This window comes from Rattus rattus, chromosome 1 (assembly GCF_011064425.1).
Source record: "Rattus rattus isolate New Zealand chromosome 1, Rrattus_CSIRO_v1, whole genome shotgun sequence".
In the NCBI taxonomy this organism is placed as follows: Eukaryota; Metazoa; Chordata; class Mammalia; order Rodentia; family Muridae; genus Rattus; species Rattus rattus.
In genome coordinates this window covers 140344336-140360345 of record NC_046154.1, presented here as the reverse complement: position 1 = coordinate 140360345, position 16010 = coordinate 140344336, and the positions used below count along the sequence as shown (strand labels likewise).

At 46.4% G+C, this 16010-nt stretch overlaps 1 protein-coding gene across 2 annotated transcripts in view; it reads left to right on the top strand.

The window, feature by feature from the left end:
• Rgs20 (regulator of G protein signaling 20) overlaps nt 1-16010 on the top strand; it is a 113153-nt gene that overhangs the window by 28626 nt on the left and 68517 nt on the right. The window contains exons 2-3 of one of the 2 annotated variants that reach the window (XM_032906417.1): nt 2989-2994; nt 4224-4550. In XM_032906417.1, coding sequence (XP_032762308.1) covers nt 2989-2994; nt 4224-4550 — 333 coding nt within the window. Of the gene's footprint in view, nt 1-2988; nt 2995-4223; nt 4551-5457; nt 5971-16010 lie in introns of those variants that run through there. The other variant, XM_032906409.1, reaches the window with a different exon arrangement.

Genomic DNA, 16010 nt, shown 5'->3' with positions numbered 1-16010 from the left:
TACAACTTCTCCACACAGGTCTCAGGCATAGTACATGCTAAAAGTCATTAAATAATTAGTCAGAACTAAGTGTGAGCTGTAAAAATATTATTTCAAATCATTGTGCTTCCAGAATGAAAATGTTCTTAGTAAATGCATGTTATTAATAGGTGGGTGGTACTCAAATTAATAATACTCTGTGGTTCTATTAGCCATGTTCTACTTCAGATATCACCTCCTCATTTGCCCAGTTTAGATCACTGCAGGCAAAATCTGCCTTTCTACTTCTCGATTGCTGTCTACTGGATCCTCGGGTCCTAGAAAAAGAATGATGTTGATGTTTTCAATAGCAAAACATTTAAAAATGCAATATGGCTAAGCCACAACAAAATAGTATTTTAAAACATAAGGTTTCAGAGAAAACAGATCAGTTCATAAAATTAAAACTAATCTGTCTCAGCTCTACAGGTGTTCAGCCTGTTTGGGAAAGGGGTGGTTTAATTGGCACTTGGCACTCTGCGTAGTGCTACTGTTTAAATGCAAATGAAGAATCTCAGTTTGCCTGGGAAGCAAGGCTGTGTTATTTACTTTGATTTGAGTGTGTCTTTTCTACTTGTGCAGAAAGTCATTTTGATTGTCTTCAACGGACAATGTGATTAATTAGGGAGGTCGACATTCAATCAGCATAGTGCTGATATAAAGACTTCCAGGAGTGGGGATTGCATGACGAATTCACTTTTTGACTAATGTTACTAACACCTCAGATGGCAGACTGGGAAAGACAGGGCCTCTGCAGTACAGAGGAGTTGAAAGTTGGGGTCTGGGACCAGACAACTGATGGTATTTTCTGTTATAACTTTTCTTAGATCAAATTTTGTGGCTGCATCAATACTCCATGGCTTCCTTTGTCCTTGTTATTGGGGCATCTAGATCATTACTATACCACATCCACCAGACTTATGCCTGGGGTCCCACCCAGGCTTCCAGGGCCAAGAACTGTCTAGGGAGCCTAAATGGTGCATGTCTCCACATGAGCAAATGAGTATAAACTTTGTTTCTGGAATCTGCTAGGTTTTTTTTTCTTCCTGAACACTTCACAGCTCCCTCAAAAGACTCTCTGTGTTGAAGCAGAGGACCGGAACTAAATGCCTAATGAAGCATACCCAAAGAAGGGGCTTGAGAAAGACTGGGAAGACTGGGAATGGGGGAGGAAAAAGGAAGGTCGAGTTTTCACACGGCAGGAGCTGATGATACCAAAGGCGGGGATCTACAAAATTCCCTAAGCTTCTTCAGGCTCCTTGGATGCGGTCCAAATTCTTGAGTCTCGGAAGTGTGCAGGGCGCTGTCAGCATTTTCACTGCATTCTAATTTCCCTGTGTGTGGGCGAGTAGCAATGGCTGAGGCTGGGCACAGTCCGGGTGTAGGTCTCTGGAAAGGAGCCAGTCCTGTTTTAACTCCGTAGCTTCACCCAGTGGCTGGCGTCCTGCACAGGTTGGCGGCGGGTTCTGGGACCGCCGCTGCCAAGTGGCTACTCTGCACCTGGGTGGGGCTCAAAAGCCAGGAGCAGGTGTGGCCCAGACCGGTGGTCCGGGTAGTTGAACCCATAAGAACCCGCCCAGGTCCGGCTCTTCAGTGCAGCCAAGTGTGTTGGCATGAGTTGAACACTCCTCCCCCAACACACAGGCACACGCACATGCACACGCGCGAACACACACACACACACACACACACACACACACACAGATGGAGGGCTACCACTGCCCCCTCCCAGGGCAAGGCGACCCTCGGTCTGTAAGTGAGGTGGCCGATCTGAGTTTTCCAAATGGCTCCCTTGCCCTCCACAAGTGAGCTGTTGGCACATCTCCAGGAACCTCTAGCATTCACAGCTTCCTCTGCTAAACTAAGAGCACCGTGGCAAAGGCAGGTGCGAGGGCCTGTGAACCTGGAGAATGAAAATTCTAAATGGCCCTATTGCCCAAGAAACAGTATTGAAGGAAAACAACACAGTACGTACGCGGAAATGCAAACCCAGATCAACTCTCTCCCGCGCATACAAACGACAGTGACAAAATCAGCCAGGGCTCGGCAGCTTCCCAGAAAAGGCCTCATGAATGAGAATGGGTTGCTAGGTTTCCCTTCCCCCATCTCCACTCCGCGACAATCCCTTCCCACAAGGTTTTCACAGCCTAAAGAAAACAGGCAGGCCGGGTGACTACCAAGTCCGGGAACCTAGCCAGGCCCAGGAGAGCCCGCGGTCGCTCCTGCCGTCAGGACCCTGGAGAGTGCCCGCGCCTCGCCCCTTTGGGACCCGAGCCCAGCTCTCCCTGGTGCTCTCCCCTCCGGAGCCCAAGCCCGGACACACTGTCACTTTTATTCGTGGCTTCCCGCCTCCCCCTTCATTTTTCTTGGCAAGCGCTACTCTTTTATTCACAGACAGATTGAAATGTTTTTGTGTTTTGTTTGAGGGAGGTGTTTGTATTGGCAGTGTTAGGTTCCAGTTTGTAACTACACTAAATGTAAGTGCCCAAGAAGCTAAGACAGGCTTAAAGATGGAAGCCGTGGCCTTCAAAGAGCACTAAGGCGCAGGCTGGCACATACCTCTAAACAGTAAGCTAAGGCCAGAGAATGGAAATCTTAAGACTAGCCTGAGGTACTCAGCAAGGCATTGTCTCAACAGCAGCAACAACAAAACAAACAACAAAATTTTAAAAACAGTAAAAAATGTATTTGAAGAAATTTCTTTTGGCAACTCTACCTCTCCTCCTCCTCCTCCTCCTCCCTCCTCCTCCTCCTCCTCCTCCCTCCTCCTCCTCCCCATCACCTCCTCCGTCTCCTCCTCATCTTGCTTGAGACAGGTTCTGAGATTCCTAGGTAGCTTATGCTGACCTCAAATTCATTAAGTCAAAGATGGCTTTTCCTGCGCCACCCAGTGCTGGGCTTCCTGTCCCTTGGGCACCACCTCCAGTGAGAGATTGCTGTCACATGGACAGTTTGCTGTGCAGAACCTAGAGCTTCATGCAAGGGAAGCAAGACTCTCTCAAACGAGCTTCATTCCCAACCTCGCATTGCATCTTAATTCTCCCACTAAGTTAAACGTTGCTTTGAGTGGTAGGGGGGTGTGTGTGTGTGTGTGTGTGTGTGTGTGTGTGTGTGTGTGTGTGTGTGTGCAAACAAGGTCTATCTGTGCTTTCTACATAGTCCTGGCTGTCCTGGGACTTCCTATGTAAACCAGGATGACCTTGAACTCTCAGAGCTCTGCCTGCCCAAGTGCTGTCATTAAAAGCATGTGCCATCCCTCACTCCCACTCTTTTTAAAGACTAACTTCCTTCTTTAATTTTAGCAAAAGTAGAATAAATTTGGACATTAAAGTGTCACCCCCACAGTTGGGGGTTGTTAGTGAACAGGCTATTTCTAGGACCCTGGGCTCCTGACTACTACACGAAACAGGCCCAAGAATGATAGCTTTTTAACTTTCCAAGAAAAAGAAAAGGCACGTTCACTCTCATCCTTTTCCATGCTTAAGTTTCCTAGGAATACATTTCAGGAAGCAGAAGAACTCTGAAAATAAGATGTACACATGGAGTTCAAAAAAGAGGCCTGCAGTAAGAATGCTTAAGGAAACTGTTTCTCCACTCCACTGAATGCTAAAACCAAATTGGCCACTTCCTCCCCCTCCCCCTCCCCCTCCCCCTCCCCCGCCTCCCAGCGTAAGGTAGGTCTGGCATTGTTCCTGAGAACCATCCAAGTCTTACTTAACAGCTACCCCAGTTTGGTAACCAAGTCTATTTTGACTTCAGGTAGATAGTGGTCTACTGGAGAAGGACGGAGGGAGGAGGAGGATTCTGATGAGGGAAGGTAAGAGGAAAATTTGCAAAAATGAATAGACGATGGCGCCTACTATGTTTAATGTGCACACAGATTACATGGGGGTGTAAGTGTGCAGGTTCTGATGAACTAAACAGAAAGTGGGAAAGGGACACAAATTTTGCATTCCGATGGAACGGCTGGGTACTGACTAATGGCAACAGCTGCTGGTTCAGAGACCACAGCGTTGAGCAATGTAGTTTTAAAGGTGGGAAGAAACTAACCTAGTGCTTTTTCTTTTCGCTTCCACCGACCTTCTCTTGTACCCCCAAAGTAAATTCTCAAAATGCTTCGGCAAAGTCGGAAATAGGTGACTGGACAAGATCGTAATGATGTGCTGGTTTTGTTTCTTTTTTTCCTACACACCCTTCCCGCCGACCGCCCTGCACAGCTCCCAGACTCGCCCAACGCGCCCACTCTACTTCGCCACCTTTCTAGCCTGCTTTCCAGCCACACGAGATTGTTCTTGTGTCTTCTGCGGCGACCCCCTCCCGCGGCTCGCCTGCGACCCTGGGACTTTCCTTCTCAGCCAAGCTCCTGGCATACGGCCTGGCTCTCTCCAGTGCCCCGCCGCCTCCTGTTTCTACTTGTGGCCTCAATGGCACTGCCAGGACGACCTCCGAGGGGTCGTCGTCTGAAGCTGGCAAGTCCGAGCCAGGAGCTCAGAGAAGAGGACGCCTGTACTGGGAAGAGTTCGCCGGAATCTGTGAGTACTGGGGACTCCACCAAACCCACCCTCGGCTTCCGGAGGCCCCCGCCTTTCCCACTCGCTCTAACCCTGACTGACCCAGCCCACCCCGTGCTGGCACCCGGATACTGAAAGGTTGGCGCAGGGCTGGGCACACTGGAGGAAAGGGCACCTGCGGCTCCCGGACACTCCCACCTCCGCGGAGGCACTAGAAGCTATTCTCTCCCAAGCGATTTATTCTGTTTCTACCATCCTAGGAAGCAGGAGGAAGTCCTCTGGCGCCTCCGAGGATCTTTTCCAACTGTAGTTGCAGCTCCCCTTCGAGCCTCCCCAAGCATCCCCGCGCGTTGTCACCGCTCACAGCAGCATTCGCGACCCTATTCCTCTGCCCTTTCCCAGGAAGAGGGAAGAAATGGCATGATGTTATTTTTGTGTCAGGTCACTTTGCTGCTTGAGTTTAGCCCTCCAAGTTCAAGCCCAGTGCCCGGGGGGGGCCTACTCCAAGGGTTACTCCACTAGCCGCGGTGATCCGGACACCTCGCGTCCTCACAGATAGGCGCCAGGTTCTGCTGCTGCGCGGGGCTTCCCCTCCCACCTCTGAGTCTCCAGAGAAAGGGAGAGGAGACTGTAGAAGGACTGCGGTTGGTCAACCGAAGTCCAGGATTAGGTTTTCCTACACTCCATCCTGCCATCCCAGTCACCATCCGACTCTGGCTGGCCCGGACTGAGTAGGACCACTGTCTAGAGTAGGAAAACAGATCTATAGGGAAGCTGCACCGAGAGTGTTGGGGACGGAGGTTAGTGGCGCTAGAGTCAAAAGGGACAGTGGGGATTGCCCTGCAGGGGCGGGCAGTTAGCAGGCGCGACCCGAGGTACAAAGCACCAGCTCCTCTCGCGACCTCTCCCTTACCCCCACGCTGGCCCCCTAGCATCGCTTCATTCACAAGGTCCTAGCATTCATTCATGCGCTCTGGAAACTCCCCCATACACCCCCGCAAGCTAAAGCCAGGGAATAAAGAGAGAGAGCCTTGCATCAAAGCTCGCTCCCGCCGCACCCCCTATTTCGCTGCGATTAGAAGAGAGGAGCCAATATCGGGGCTCCGCTGGCCCGCATTAGGACTAGGGAGTACCCCTAGCCTCCGAGTGCTGCGCGCCGCCGCCAGAAGGAGGCGAGCCGGGGAATTGCCCTGCCCTAGGAAAGCGGGCGCGGGGGCGGAGAGGAGTCACAGGAGGGAAAGGAGGAGGAAGAGAGAAGAGCTCCGGAGCTTAGACCCAGAAACGTAGGAAAGGGCGGGAGGCAGAGAGCCAGCGCGGGCGGAGTAGGAACCGCGCTTACAAGTGTAAGAAAACTAAGGCACACTCTGGACGCATGCGCACGGCCAACGGAGGCCCGAGGGCCGGAGCTTCCCCTTCGGCTAGTCCAGAGGACCCTAACCTGGTAAGTACCTGGCGTCCACCCCCTCTTCCTCTCTGACCCTGGACCCGGCTGTAGAAGGAGCTCGAGGACCTGGGACGCCAATCCCTTCTTGTCCAGTGTTGCAATCCCTGGCTGGCCATCGCCCTCTGGGTTAGTCATTTGTGACGAGTGGATTGTGGGTTCGGGGCATATCATTGTCTGAAGGAGGGCTCCGAACCATCGTGATCAGCTATTATTAGACCCACCAACCAGGTGGTCCCGAGTCCGAGACCGTGGGGGACGAAAAATGTCATTGAGATCTAAAGTGCAGATCAGCCATGCCAACCACTTGGGAAAGCCCGAGCGAGTGGAAGCGCCCCAGCTCTCTTTGAGTTGGGGGAAGGATGCGCCCTGGGCTGAGGACCCGAGGCGGGCAGTTTGAGCGCAGGTGGGAAGGAGGTGACACTCCCGGAACGCACTACCTCCCTTTCAGAGAAGCGCATCACAGGCCGGCTGGTGGAGCTGAAGTAGGTGGTGGAAGTAGGCGCTCAGACCGCACCCCAAGCGCTGAGGGCAGCAGGCACCGGACAACTGAGTAGACAGGACAGTCACTTAAGGGACAGGCGCTGGGGATTGTCCTTACCGAGCCGGAGAGCTAATTCCCACACTCAGAGTGTTTCCGGACGTTGGAACCAGCGGGGGTGCCCAGGCTGCAGCTACTGAAGGTTGGGTAGGAGGCAGAGAGGCTGCGCGGAGGTGAGCGATGGGGAGTCGGGTCTTTGTACACTGGTGCCTTCAGACTTGGGGAAATTGGACTGACAAGGGGCCTTAAGGGAGACAACTCCCTGGGACAAGGGTGGGCTTTTTCGGAGATCTGGGTGTTTGTGGCTATCCCCGCCTACTGTTTCAGGGGAGTGGGTAAGGCCCGGGAAGAGGCATCGCGCGGGGGTGGGGTGGGTGTTTGGGGAGGTGTTTCAATGAGCTGCAGGATTTCCACACATAGGGAGTGGGCGACCGGAGGTGGGCGTTCACGGAGGGGTGTGCGGGCGCTGCGACCTACCCTTTGCGCGCGGATCTGGAGGTGGGGCGCTGGGAGAGGTGGCTCTCTGAGGCTTGGATGGGTCAGGATCTTCCTGGATTCCATAAACAGCAAGGATAACCTGGGCAAGAACAACACACACACACACACACACACACACACACACACACACACACACACACACACACACACAGCCGCTGGTAGACGTGGGATGAAAACGGGTTTGGGGCCGTGTTAAGGCGGGTAAGGGGGTTCTGGCAGGAGCCACTTGCTGCCTCTGCGCCCCCAGGTGGAGAACAGCGCCACAGCGTGAACAAAGTGGTGGTGCAGGAGAGTTTCGGGCCTGTCGGAGAGTGCTGGAAAGAAAATCCCTCTCCCTTCCAGAGGCTGTGGTGAAGGCCACCCTCTGGTGGGTTTCCAAGACTTCACAGCCAGATAGCTGGCTGGAATGGCCTTGGTGGCCAGTTGCTGCTACAGGTTAACACAGCACAATTTCTGAGTTTGTGCTCTGCAAAAACTAGTCAAAGCGCTGGAGAGACAGATGGCTCATGGGTTAAAAGAAAGTATAGCTCTTCTTATAGAAGACATGAGTTGAGCTCCCAGCCCGCTCTCAACAACCTATCACCTTAGTGCTAGGGGATCCAGTATCCTCTTGCCTCAGCAGGCACTTGGCACTTGTGGTGTACCCACATACATGCAGGCACTCATGCATAGACATAAAGTAAAAGAAATATTTCTTTGAAAAGCTATTCATACTGTTATATTGATACAATACTGGCCAAGTGGAGTTCAAAACCCAAAGACATGAGCGTATAAGTATGCGTGCAACACTAGCCCCAGCTCTTCCGAGGCTGGAGAAGAAAATATAGACCTTAAGGCCAAGTGCTACATATTGCCAATCTTCCTCAAAAATAAATAAATAAATAAAAGAATATAAAGCCCGGGAGCATGGGACCTATTTTCAGATGCTGTAAACAGTAAAAAGGGTTTCGTTGTCAAAACCATGAAGCAGTAAATGTTTTCTCTCAATACCTAAATTTAAAAAATAGTTCATTTCTCTATCACTGGACCCTTCCATTGTGGATAATTAAGAAATATTTGCCTACAAGCATCTAACATAATTTAAAGAGAAGTTTTTCTCTTTAAACGAGTTGGGTTTGGTAAGATGTTACAGCAGGTAAAGGCCCTTAGTATGCAAGCCTGAGGGCCTAGATTTAAGCCCAGGCACCCCAAAACACACGTAAAGGTGGAAGGAGATAACTGACTGCACAAAACTCTCCTCTGACCTCAGCATGAACCATGTCTTCAGCACACCTCCAATATTTGGGGATACATAAAAACAAACAAACAAGCACCCAGTAGTAATAAATAAATGTTTTGAAGAGTTGGGTTTCTGGGGGCTGGACATTTATCTCAGTTGGTAGAGCACTTGCCTAAAAGCACAAAGCCCCAGGTTCCAGCCCCAGGTTCCAGCGTCAGCACTGTGTAAACCCCTGTGGTGTCCATGGAGGTAATCCCAGCACACAAGAGGATCAGAAGCTCAAGCCATTCTCCCTTACATAGTTAATTCAGAGCTAGCCTAGGCTACATGAGACCTTGTCTCAAACAGAAAAAGAGTTCCCTTCGTTAAACATGTTTAAAGGATTATATATTAAATCACAGTATTTATAAAAAAGCCAATATTAATATTGAATTAAGGTTCTTGATCTTTTATTTAAGAAAGTTTGGAGACTTGCTATATGAGATAGGCTAACATTTTAAAGAATAATAAACATTTTAAAGAAAACTAAAAAAATATAGGATGATTATAATTAACCTAATTACTTATTCAAAATTCTTTGTTTTACCAGCGAGGAAACATTCAGAGAGTTTAGGATTTCAGCTATTGGTGGTCTGAAGGAAGATTAGAATTCTGACTCTTTCCTTAGAGCTCTGACAAACTACACTGAGGATCTGTGACTCCTTTCACAACCGGGAAGCTCGGGTGTGCATAGAAGGATGAACTATACAGTGTGTGTTAGTTTCAACACCAAGAAAGACAAGGCGTTGTGGCCATGGCAGTTGGTATTATAAAGACACGACCACAAAGGTCTTAGGACAAACTGATACCATACTAGCTTCAGAATTAAGGTCCCAGAAGGGGGATGCATTCAGGTGCATATTCTATTAATACCTTTGAGAAGTTTTATATTAGAAAACAGTTTCAAGCTGTTTTAAAAATCTCTTTCCTACTTGTCTGAAAGTTATTCCCATGAGAAAGTCTTTTAGGAAAGCTTTTAAAATCATACAGGAGAATTTTATTCTTTCAGATCTTGTGAACTGGCAAGTTAAAGAGAAAAATCTTGCCTATCTGAATAAAGGAACTTTGCTAGGGATGTCCAATTCCAGCTCTTAAAATCTTCCTGTGCATCCCTACTTGAGCATTCAAGTCTGTCTTTCTGTGGAGCCATATTCACCGTCTCTGAGGAAGACAGCTTAAGTTAGCAGCCCTCACTGGGACAGCTAAGCAACTAGATGGTGGGAACAGCTGGAGTGCAGGGTTGTGTCTGCCCTCACAGGGTTATTTTAAGAAGCAGGGTGTTTTCTGGGGAAAGTATTTCTAGGAATTGTGCTGCACCCTTGAAGAAGAAGACCATGGTTCTCCCTTGTATGTATGCAGAATGGATGTGTAACCCTTGATTTTGCATCTCAGGATGGTTTTTTTTTTTCTAGAAATATTGGGCATTTAGCAGGGAGTAACTTTCTAGGCTAATCCCAAGCCAGTTCCACAGACATGGATTTTGAAATGATGACATGTGTCAGTCAAGTCAGGTCGAAGTGCGATCGATTATCATGGGAATCACTGTCCAAGGGGAAATCTGAAGGATGGTTCTTCACAGCACCACCAGGTGACTCACAATGCGAGCTTCTATTCAAATAAGCCCAGTGTCATTCAACAGCTAATAGATTCACTCTGAGTCACAGTTTAGCATGCAGCACAATAGGTGTGTGAGTCACTGACTACCAGCACTGTCTGAGATGTCCCCTGAATGTCGTTACCTTGAACGGAGAGTTTGAGTGTTCAGACACAGCTGCAGGGGTCCCAGTACAATTGAGTGGGCACTAGCAGAAGCCATTCATAATCAACTTTGATGGCCCTCCAGACGGAATGTTCAAGGTGATATTCCATTATTAGGAATTTGTGAAAGAGACTACCTAGATTCTAGTCTGCTGGCTTGATTCTATTTGTGCCAGGGATCCTCTGTGAAACATGGGTAAGGTGCTACCTTGTCCCAGCAGTGTTATTTCATCTCAGTTATCTCCCAAGTTATTAAAGCCAACCGACCATCCTGATTTGTAGTTATAAAATCCATTCAAGTCCATGTTACTACATGTACTTAAGACCAAGGCATATGATGCACAATCGCACAGCTATTTGACCTGAGGAGAGCTGGGTGGTGTCCTGTGCTTTTCTGTCTAACAGTGAGGAAGCAAAGGCCTGGGATCTGGCTTGCCTTTTCCTAATGCCCCAGAGTGAACAGCTCAGAGTTAGATCACACGTCTTGCACTGCTACAGCGAGGATAACACCTGGGTGGCACAGTGGGTGTGTGTGTGTGTGTGTGTGTGTGTGTGTGTGTGTGTGTGTGTGTGTGTGTGTGGAATCTACATGTACTTTCAGGCTTGGGATGAACACTGAAGGCCTCAGATATCCATCTGTGATCATAACTAAACTACACCCCAGCTTCAAATATAAAGCACATGTAACTCCTTTAGGGCTGTACGGCCAGATTCAAAGACAGTAGAAATAATCATGTTCCATTCTGACCCTATAAATGACTGGCGGCTGATTATGGGTGGTAGAGAGATTTAATGAAATAGAAGGTTTATTAATTTCAGTAAAAGTTTTGTTGATAATTAGTGATGACGAAAACAAGATAGACTGTTGTTTAAAAGTTCATGTAAGGGTATTCACCTACCAAGCCCAAAGCCCTGAATTTGATTCCCAGCACAGAAAAGAATATGAACATACACATATATTTTCTTTAGTCATCCTATTCCGATTTTTAAACCACAGAATCTAAAGTTTGTGATCCTCCTGACTTGGTGTCCTGAGTATTGAGATTACAGGCCTATAACACTATGCCTGACTTCTTCATCTATCTCTAGTGCTTACAAGAGAAATGTAGATGCACAAGCTGTGCATGTTAGTCTTTTTATGAAGAAAGAGGCTCTCAACTGAAACATAGGCATAGCATCTTCTAATCCCACTTAGGTCAGGGCTCCCAATCTCAGGGCTCCCTGCATTTGGCTGAATAGCTGCTTTCTGTGTAAGATTTTTTTCAGTGAGATACACAACATTATTCCCAACACCTCCCGGTGGGTGTCTGTAAAGACCTCCCTAAGACATGGCAATGCAAAATGTCTCTAGGTATTGACAGGTTCCCCTGGGGGTGGGCAATACATCACCTCTGCTCAAGGTCATAATATAGAATATTTTTCAGTTCCCCACACTTTAGGTGCAGACTTGCTTTTTCTAAGTCTGCATTCCTACAGCTAATCACTTCCATTGACTCTTATGTCAGTTGTGCTGAATTCTGAATTTCACGTGGAAATTCCAAATAATCAACTATGAAAAGTTTATATTCTCTGCATCAGCTTCCTGACTTTATGCCCTGTTCCCGAGATTCACTCATTATCTGGACTGTTACTTATAGTGAGACTTTGACAGACTTGCCAGCTATATAAATAATGGCAGAGTCCTTTGCATATTTTAAAGCTTAGGCCTTAGCAGTCTCCTGACTAATCCTAGCCTATGCTCTGCCACGAGGCCAGGTCTACCTCTCTGCTCCTCTCTGCTCTGCTCCTGTCCATCTGTCTACTTCTGAGTCCATCAGCAAAACTGCTGCCTGTCAATTCTTCTCCCAGAGTCTCTCTGCCCAGAAGGGCCACTTCCCACTTCCTGGCCTGCTACTGGTCATTAGATCTTTATTAAGCCAATCAGATACAATTCTCATTTCCTTAGGCAGGTGAGGAAGGAACAAATATTTACAAAGTATGAAACCTGTGAGGAGCTGTGGAAATAATTATACCAGATCCCACCAGCATTTAGCTCTTTGAGGATACAGAATTAACAATTGAATACACAAAGATACAACTTCACACAATGTATCCCAACAGTTATTTTTCAGTGCTGGGCAGTGCTCCTTTTTATATTGGTCCAATCCACTACTGAAGGGTATTGAAGGTGTTTCTAGTGTGGGCTACTTTGAGTTAACAGCCATATTGAACTTCTTGACCAAGTCTGTTGGCAGAGATGCATCTCTGTTGGCTGTGTGAGCAGGGGCGAAATTGCTAGGACATAGGCCCAGGATATTTAGCTTAGTAGATACTGTCAAACTGTTCCAAACACCAAATCAATTTACTAGCAACATATATCGTGCTTGACAACCTCATTGTACTTGGTGCTGCTTGCCATGTCATGTTGATGGCTGTGCAGTGCCAGCTCTTTGTGGCTTCACTCATCTTCCCTGATAACTAATGTTAACCATCTTTTCATATTTTTTGACCATCTCAGTAATGTAAATTGAAAAATGTTCCTTGAAGTCTTCCTCACTTTTGCATACCAACTGTTAGTATTGTTGTTATTAATTTGTAGGAAGTCTTGGTATATTCCTAATATAGATGTCTTTCAAAAAATGGATGTCTATGTTTGTATGAATATATCTGCTTCTCTAGTCCAAAGTCTTCATATTCTTCCTAAAACAACATGGGAGACATTCTTCACCGAAACAACCCATTCTCTGATATCAACTTCTGAAGTAGTTGCTTTTCTGCTGCTGCGATAAAAATACCACGACCAAAAGCAACTTACAGAAGAGAGAGTTTATTTTGACTTATGGATCCAGGGGTATAAGAATGCATCATGGTAAGGAAGCATGGTAGGAGCAAGAGGCTGAAAGCTGCCTCTTCAAATACAAGCACAAAAACAGAGAGCAAACTGGATGTAGGGCAAAGCTGTGTGCTCTTAAGGCCTGTTCTCAGTGACATGCTTTTTCCAGCAAGACTGCACACCCCCTAAACTTCTACAAACAGGTCTATCAACTAGAAGCCAAGTGTTCTAATTCCCAAGCTTCTGTGACACATTCTTTTTTTTTAATTGGATTTTTTTATTTACATTTCAAATGTTATCCCCTTTCCCAGTTTCCATCCATAAACCCCTCTATCGAATCTCCCCTCCCCCTTCTTCTATGAGGGTGTTCTCTCACCTACCCCTTTTCACCACCCCACCCTGACATTCCATTACACTGGGAGGTTAAGCCTTGGCAGGACCAAGGGCTTCTCTTCCCATTGGTGTCCAACAAGGCCATCCTCTGCTACATATGCAGCTGGAGCCATGTGTCTGTCCATGTGTAGTCTTTGGGTAGTGGATTAGTCCCTGGGAGCTCTGGTTGGTTGGTACTGTTGTTCTTATGGGGTTGCAAGCACTTTCAGCTCTGTCAAACCTTTCTCTAACTCCTCCATTGGGGACCCTGTTCTCAGTTCAATGGTTTGCTGAGATCATTTGCTTCTGTATTTGTCACGCTCTGGCAAAGCCTATCAGGAGACAGCTATATCAGGCTCCTGTCAGCATGCACTTCTTGGCATCAGCAATATTGTCTGGGTTTGGTGACTGTATATGGGCTGGATCCTAGGGTGGGACAGTCTCTGGATGCCCTTACCTTCAGTCTCTGATCCAAACTTTGTCTCCATATCTCCTCCTATTAATATTTTAGTTCCCCCTTATAAGAAGGACTGAAGCATCCACACTTTGGTCTTCCATCTTCTTGAGTTTCATGTGGTCTGTGGATTGTATCTTGGGTACTCTGAGCTTTTGGGCTAACATTCACTTATCAGAGAGTACGTTCATGTGTGTGTGTGTTTTTTTGTGATTGGGTTACCTCACTCAGAATGATATTTTCTAGTTCCTTCCATTTTCATATGAATTTCATGAAGTCATTGTTTTTCATAGCTGAGTAGTATTCCATTGTGTAGATGTACCACATTTTCTGTATCCATTCCTCTGTTAAGGGACATCTGGGTTCTTTCCAGCTTCTGCTATTATAAATAAGGCTGCTATGAACATAGTGGAGCACGTGTCTTTTTTATATGTTGGGGCATCTTTTGGGTGTTTACCCAGGAGTGGTATAGCTGTGTCCTTAGGTAGCACTATGTCCAATTTACTGAAGAACCATGAGACTGATTTCCAGAGTCTGATTACCAGACTGATTACCAGCTTGCAGTCCCACCAACAATGGAGGAGTGTTCCTCTTTCTCCACATCCTTGCCAGCATCTGTTGTCACTTGAGTTTTTTTATCTTAACCATTATGACTGGTGTGAGGTGGTAATCAGGGTTGTTTTGATTTGCATTGCCCTGATGACTAAGGATGTTGAATATGTCTTTAGGTGCTTCTCAGCCATTCGATATTCCTCAGTTGAGAATTCTTTGTTCAGTTCTGTACCTACCCCATTTTTTAAATATGTTTATTTGATTCTCTGGAGTCTAACTTCTCGAGTTCTTTGTATATATTGGATATTAGCCCTCTATCGGATGTAGGAATGATAAAAATCTTTTCCCAACCTGTTGGTTTCCATTTTGTCCTAATGACAGTGTCCTTTGTATTATGGAAGCTTTGCAATTTTATGAGGCCCCATTTGTCGATTCTTGATAAACCATTGGTGTTCTGTTCAGGAAATTTTCCCCAGTGCCCACGTGTTCGAGGCTTTTCCCCACTTTTTTCTTCTATTAGCTTGAGTGTATCTGGTTTTATCTGGAGGTCCTTGATCCTCTTGGACTTGAACTTTTTACAGGGTGATGAGAATGGATCGATCTGCATTCTTCTACATGTTGACCTCCAGTTGAACCAGCACCATTTGCTGAAAATGCTATCTTTTTTTTCTTCACTGGATGGTTTTAGCTACTTTGTCAAAGATCAAGTGACCATAGGTGTGTGGGTTCATTTCTGGGTTTTCAATTCTATTCTATTGATCTACCTTACATTTTAATTCAAACCACCACAATAACTCAGTTGGTAGGGTCCTTTCTGAAGCCTGTAGGAAACCCTGGATTTGGTCCCAGCACCACATAAGCCAGATGGGGTGGCAAAATGCCTGTTATTCCAGTAATTGAGAGCTGGATGTAGGATGATTAGAAATTTATGGTCCCCTCAACTAAGTACCAAGTTCAATGCCAGCATGGACTACATAAAAATAAACAAATGAATAAATCAAAGATTTTTCCTCTTTGCTTTTGGCTTGCCACAGTGGTAACACCACACGTAGGCATCTTTTTTTTTCCACCTCTGCTTTGGCTTCACTGTGCTTCTCGTATCTGTGGATTGATGTCTCTCACCAGCCTTGGAAGTTTTTCACTCAGTACCTCATAGTGGGTTTTGCTTTGCCTTGTTTTGTTTTCTTCAACATCTCTTCAAATTTTCCATTTGTACTACTTTTTCTTCTCTCTTCTGTTTCTGTAATCCAAACTATACATTTAAGATGATTTTCATCCCCTCCCATCATGTCTCTCGCTGTTTTGGTCATGTGTTTCTTTGGTCCTGTGTGTATGTACATGTGCAAGCTTGCTTTAATTTGATTGTCTATTTACCTGTGATTTGATTTCCTATGCCTGTACTCTTTTATTCCTAATATTCTCCAAAACCACATAGCAACTTATTAATTTTAGAATTCATTTTGTTCTATGTTAAATGTAGTGTATCTATTGGATACTTTTATGCAAATAAAAGTTACTTGGTGGAATTAATCTTTTCATCACCCCTGTGCATTTAATTATCTGCTAAGTTTAATATTAAAACTATGCATCTATATCTACTGTTATAAAAAACCTATCAGTTGTGTTCTTTTGTCCCTAGTACTTCTCCCCAGAGGTGTATCTACTATAGGAATAATGGCCCGATGATGCCAGGCCTAACAGATTTCGTGGGCTGAATCTGCTTTCAGCTTTAACAAACCACAGCTTACTTCTGTTCATTCCTGTCTCTTGAGCTTTCATTTGGGCTTTGTTTGGA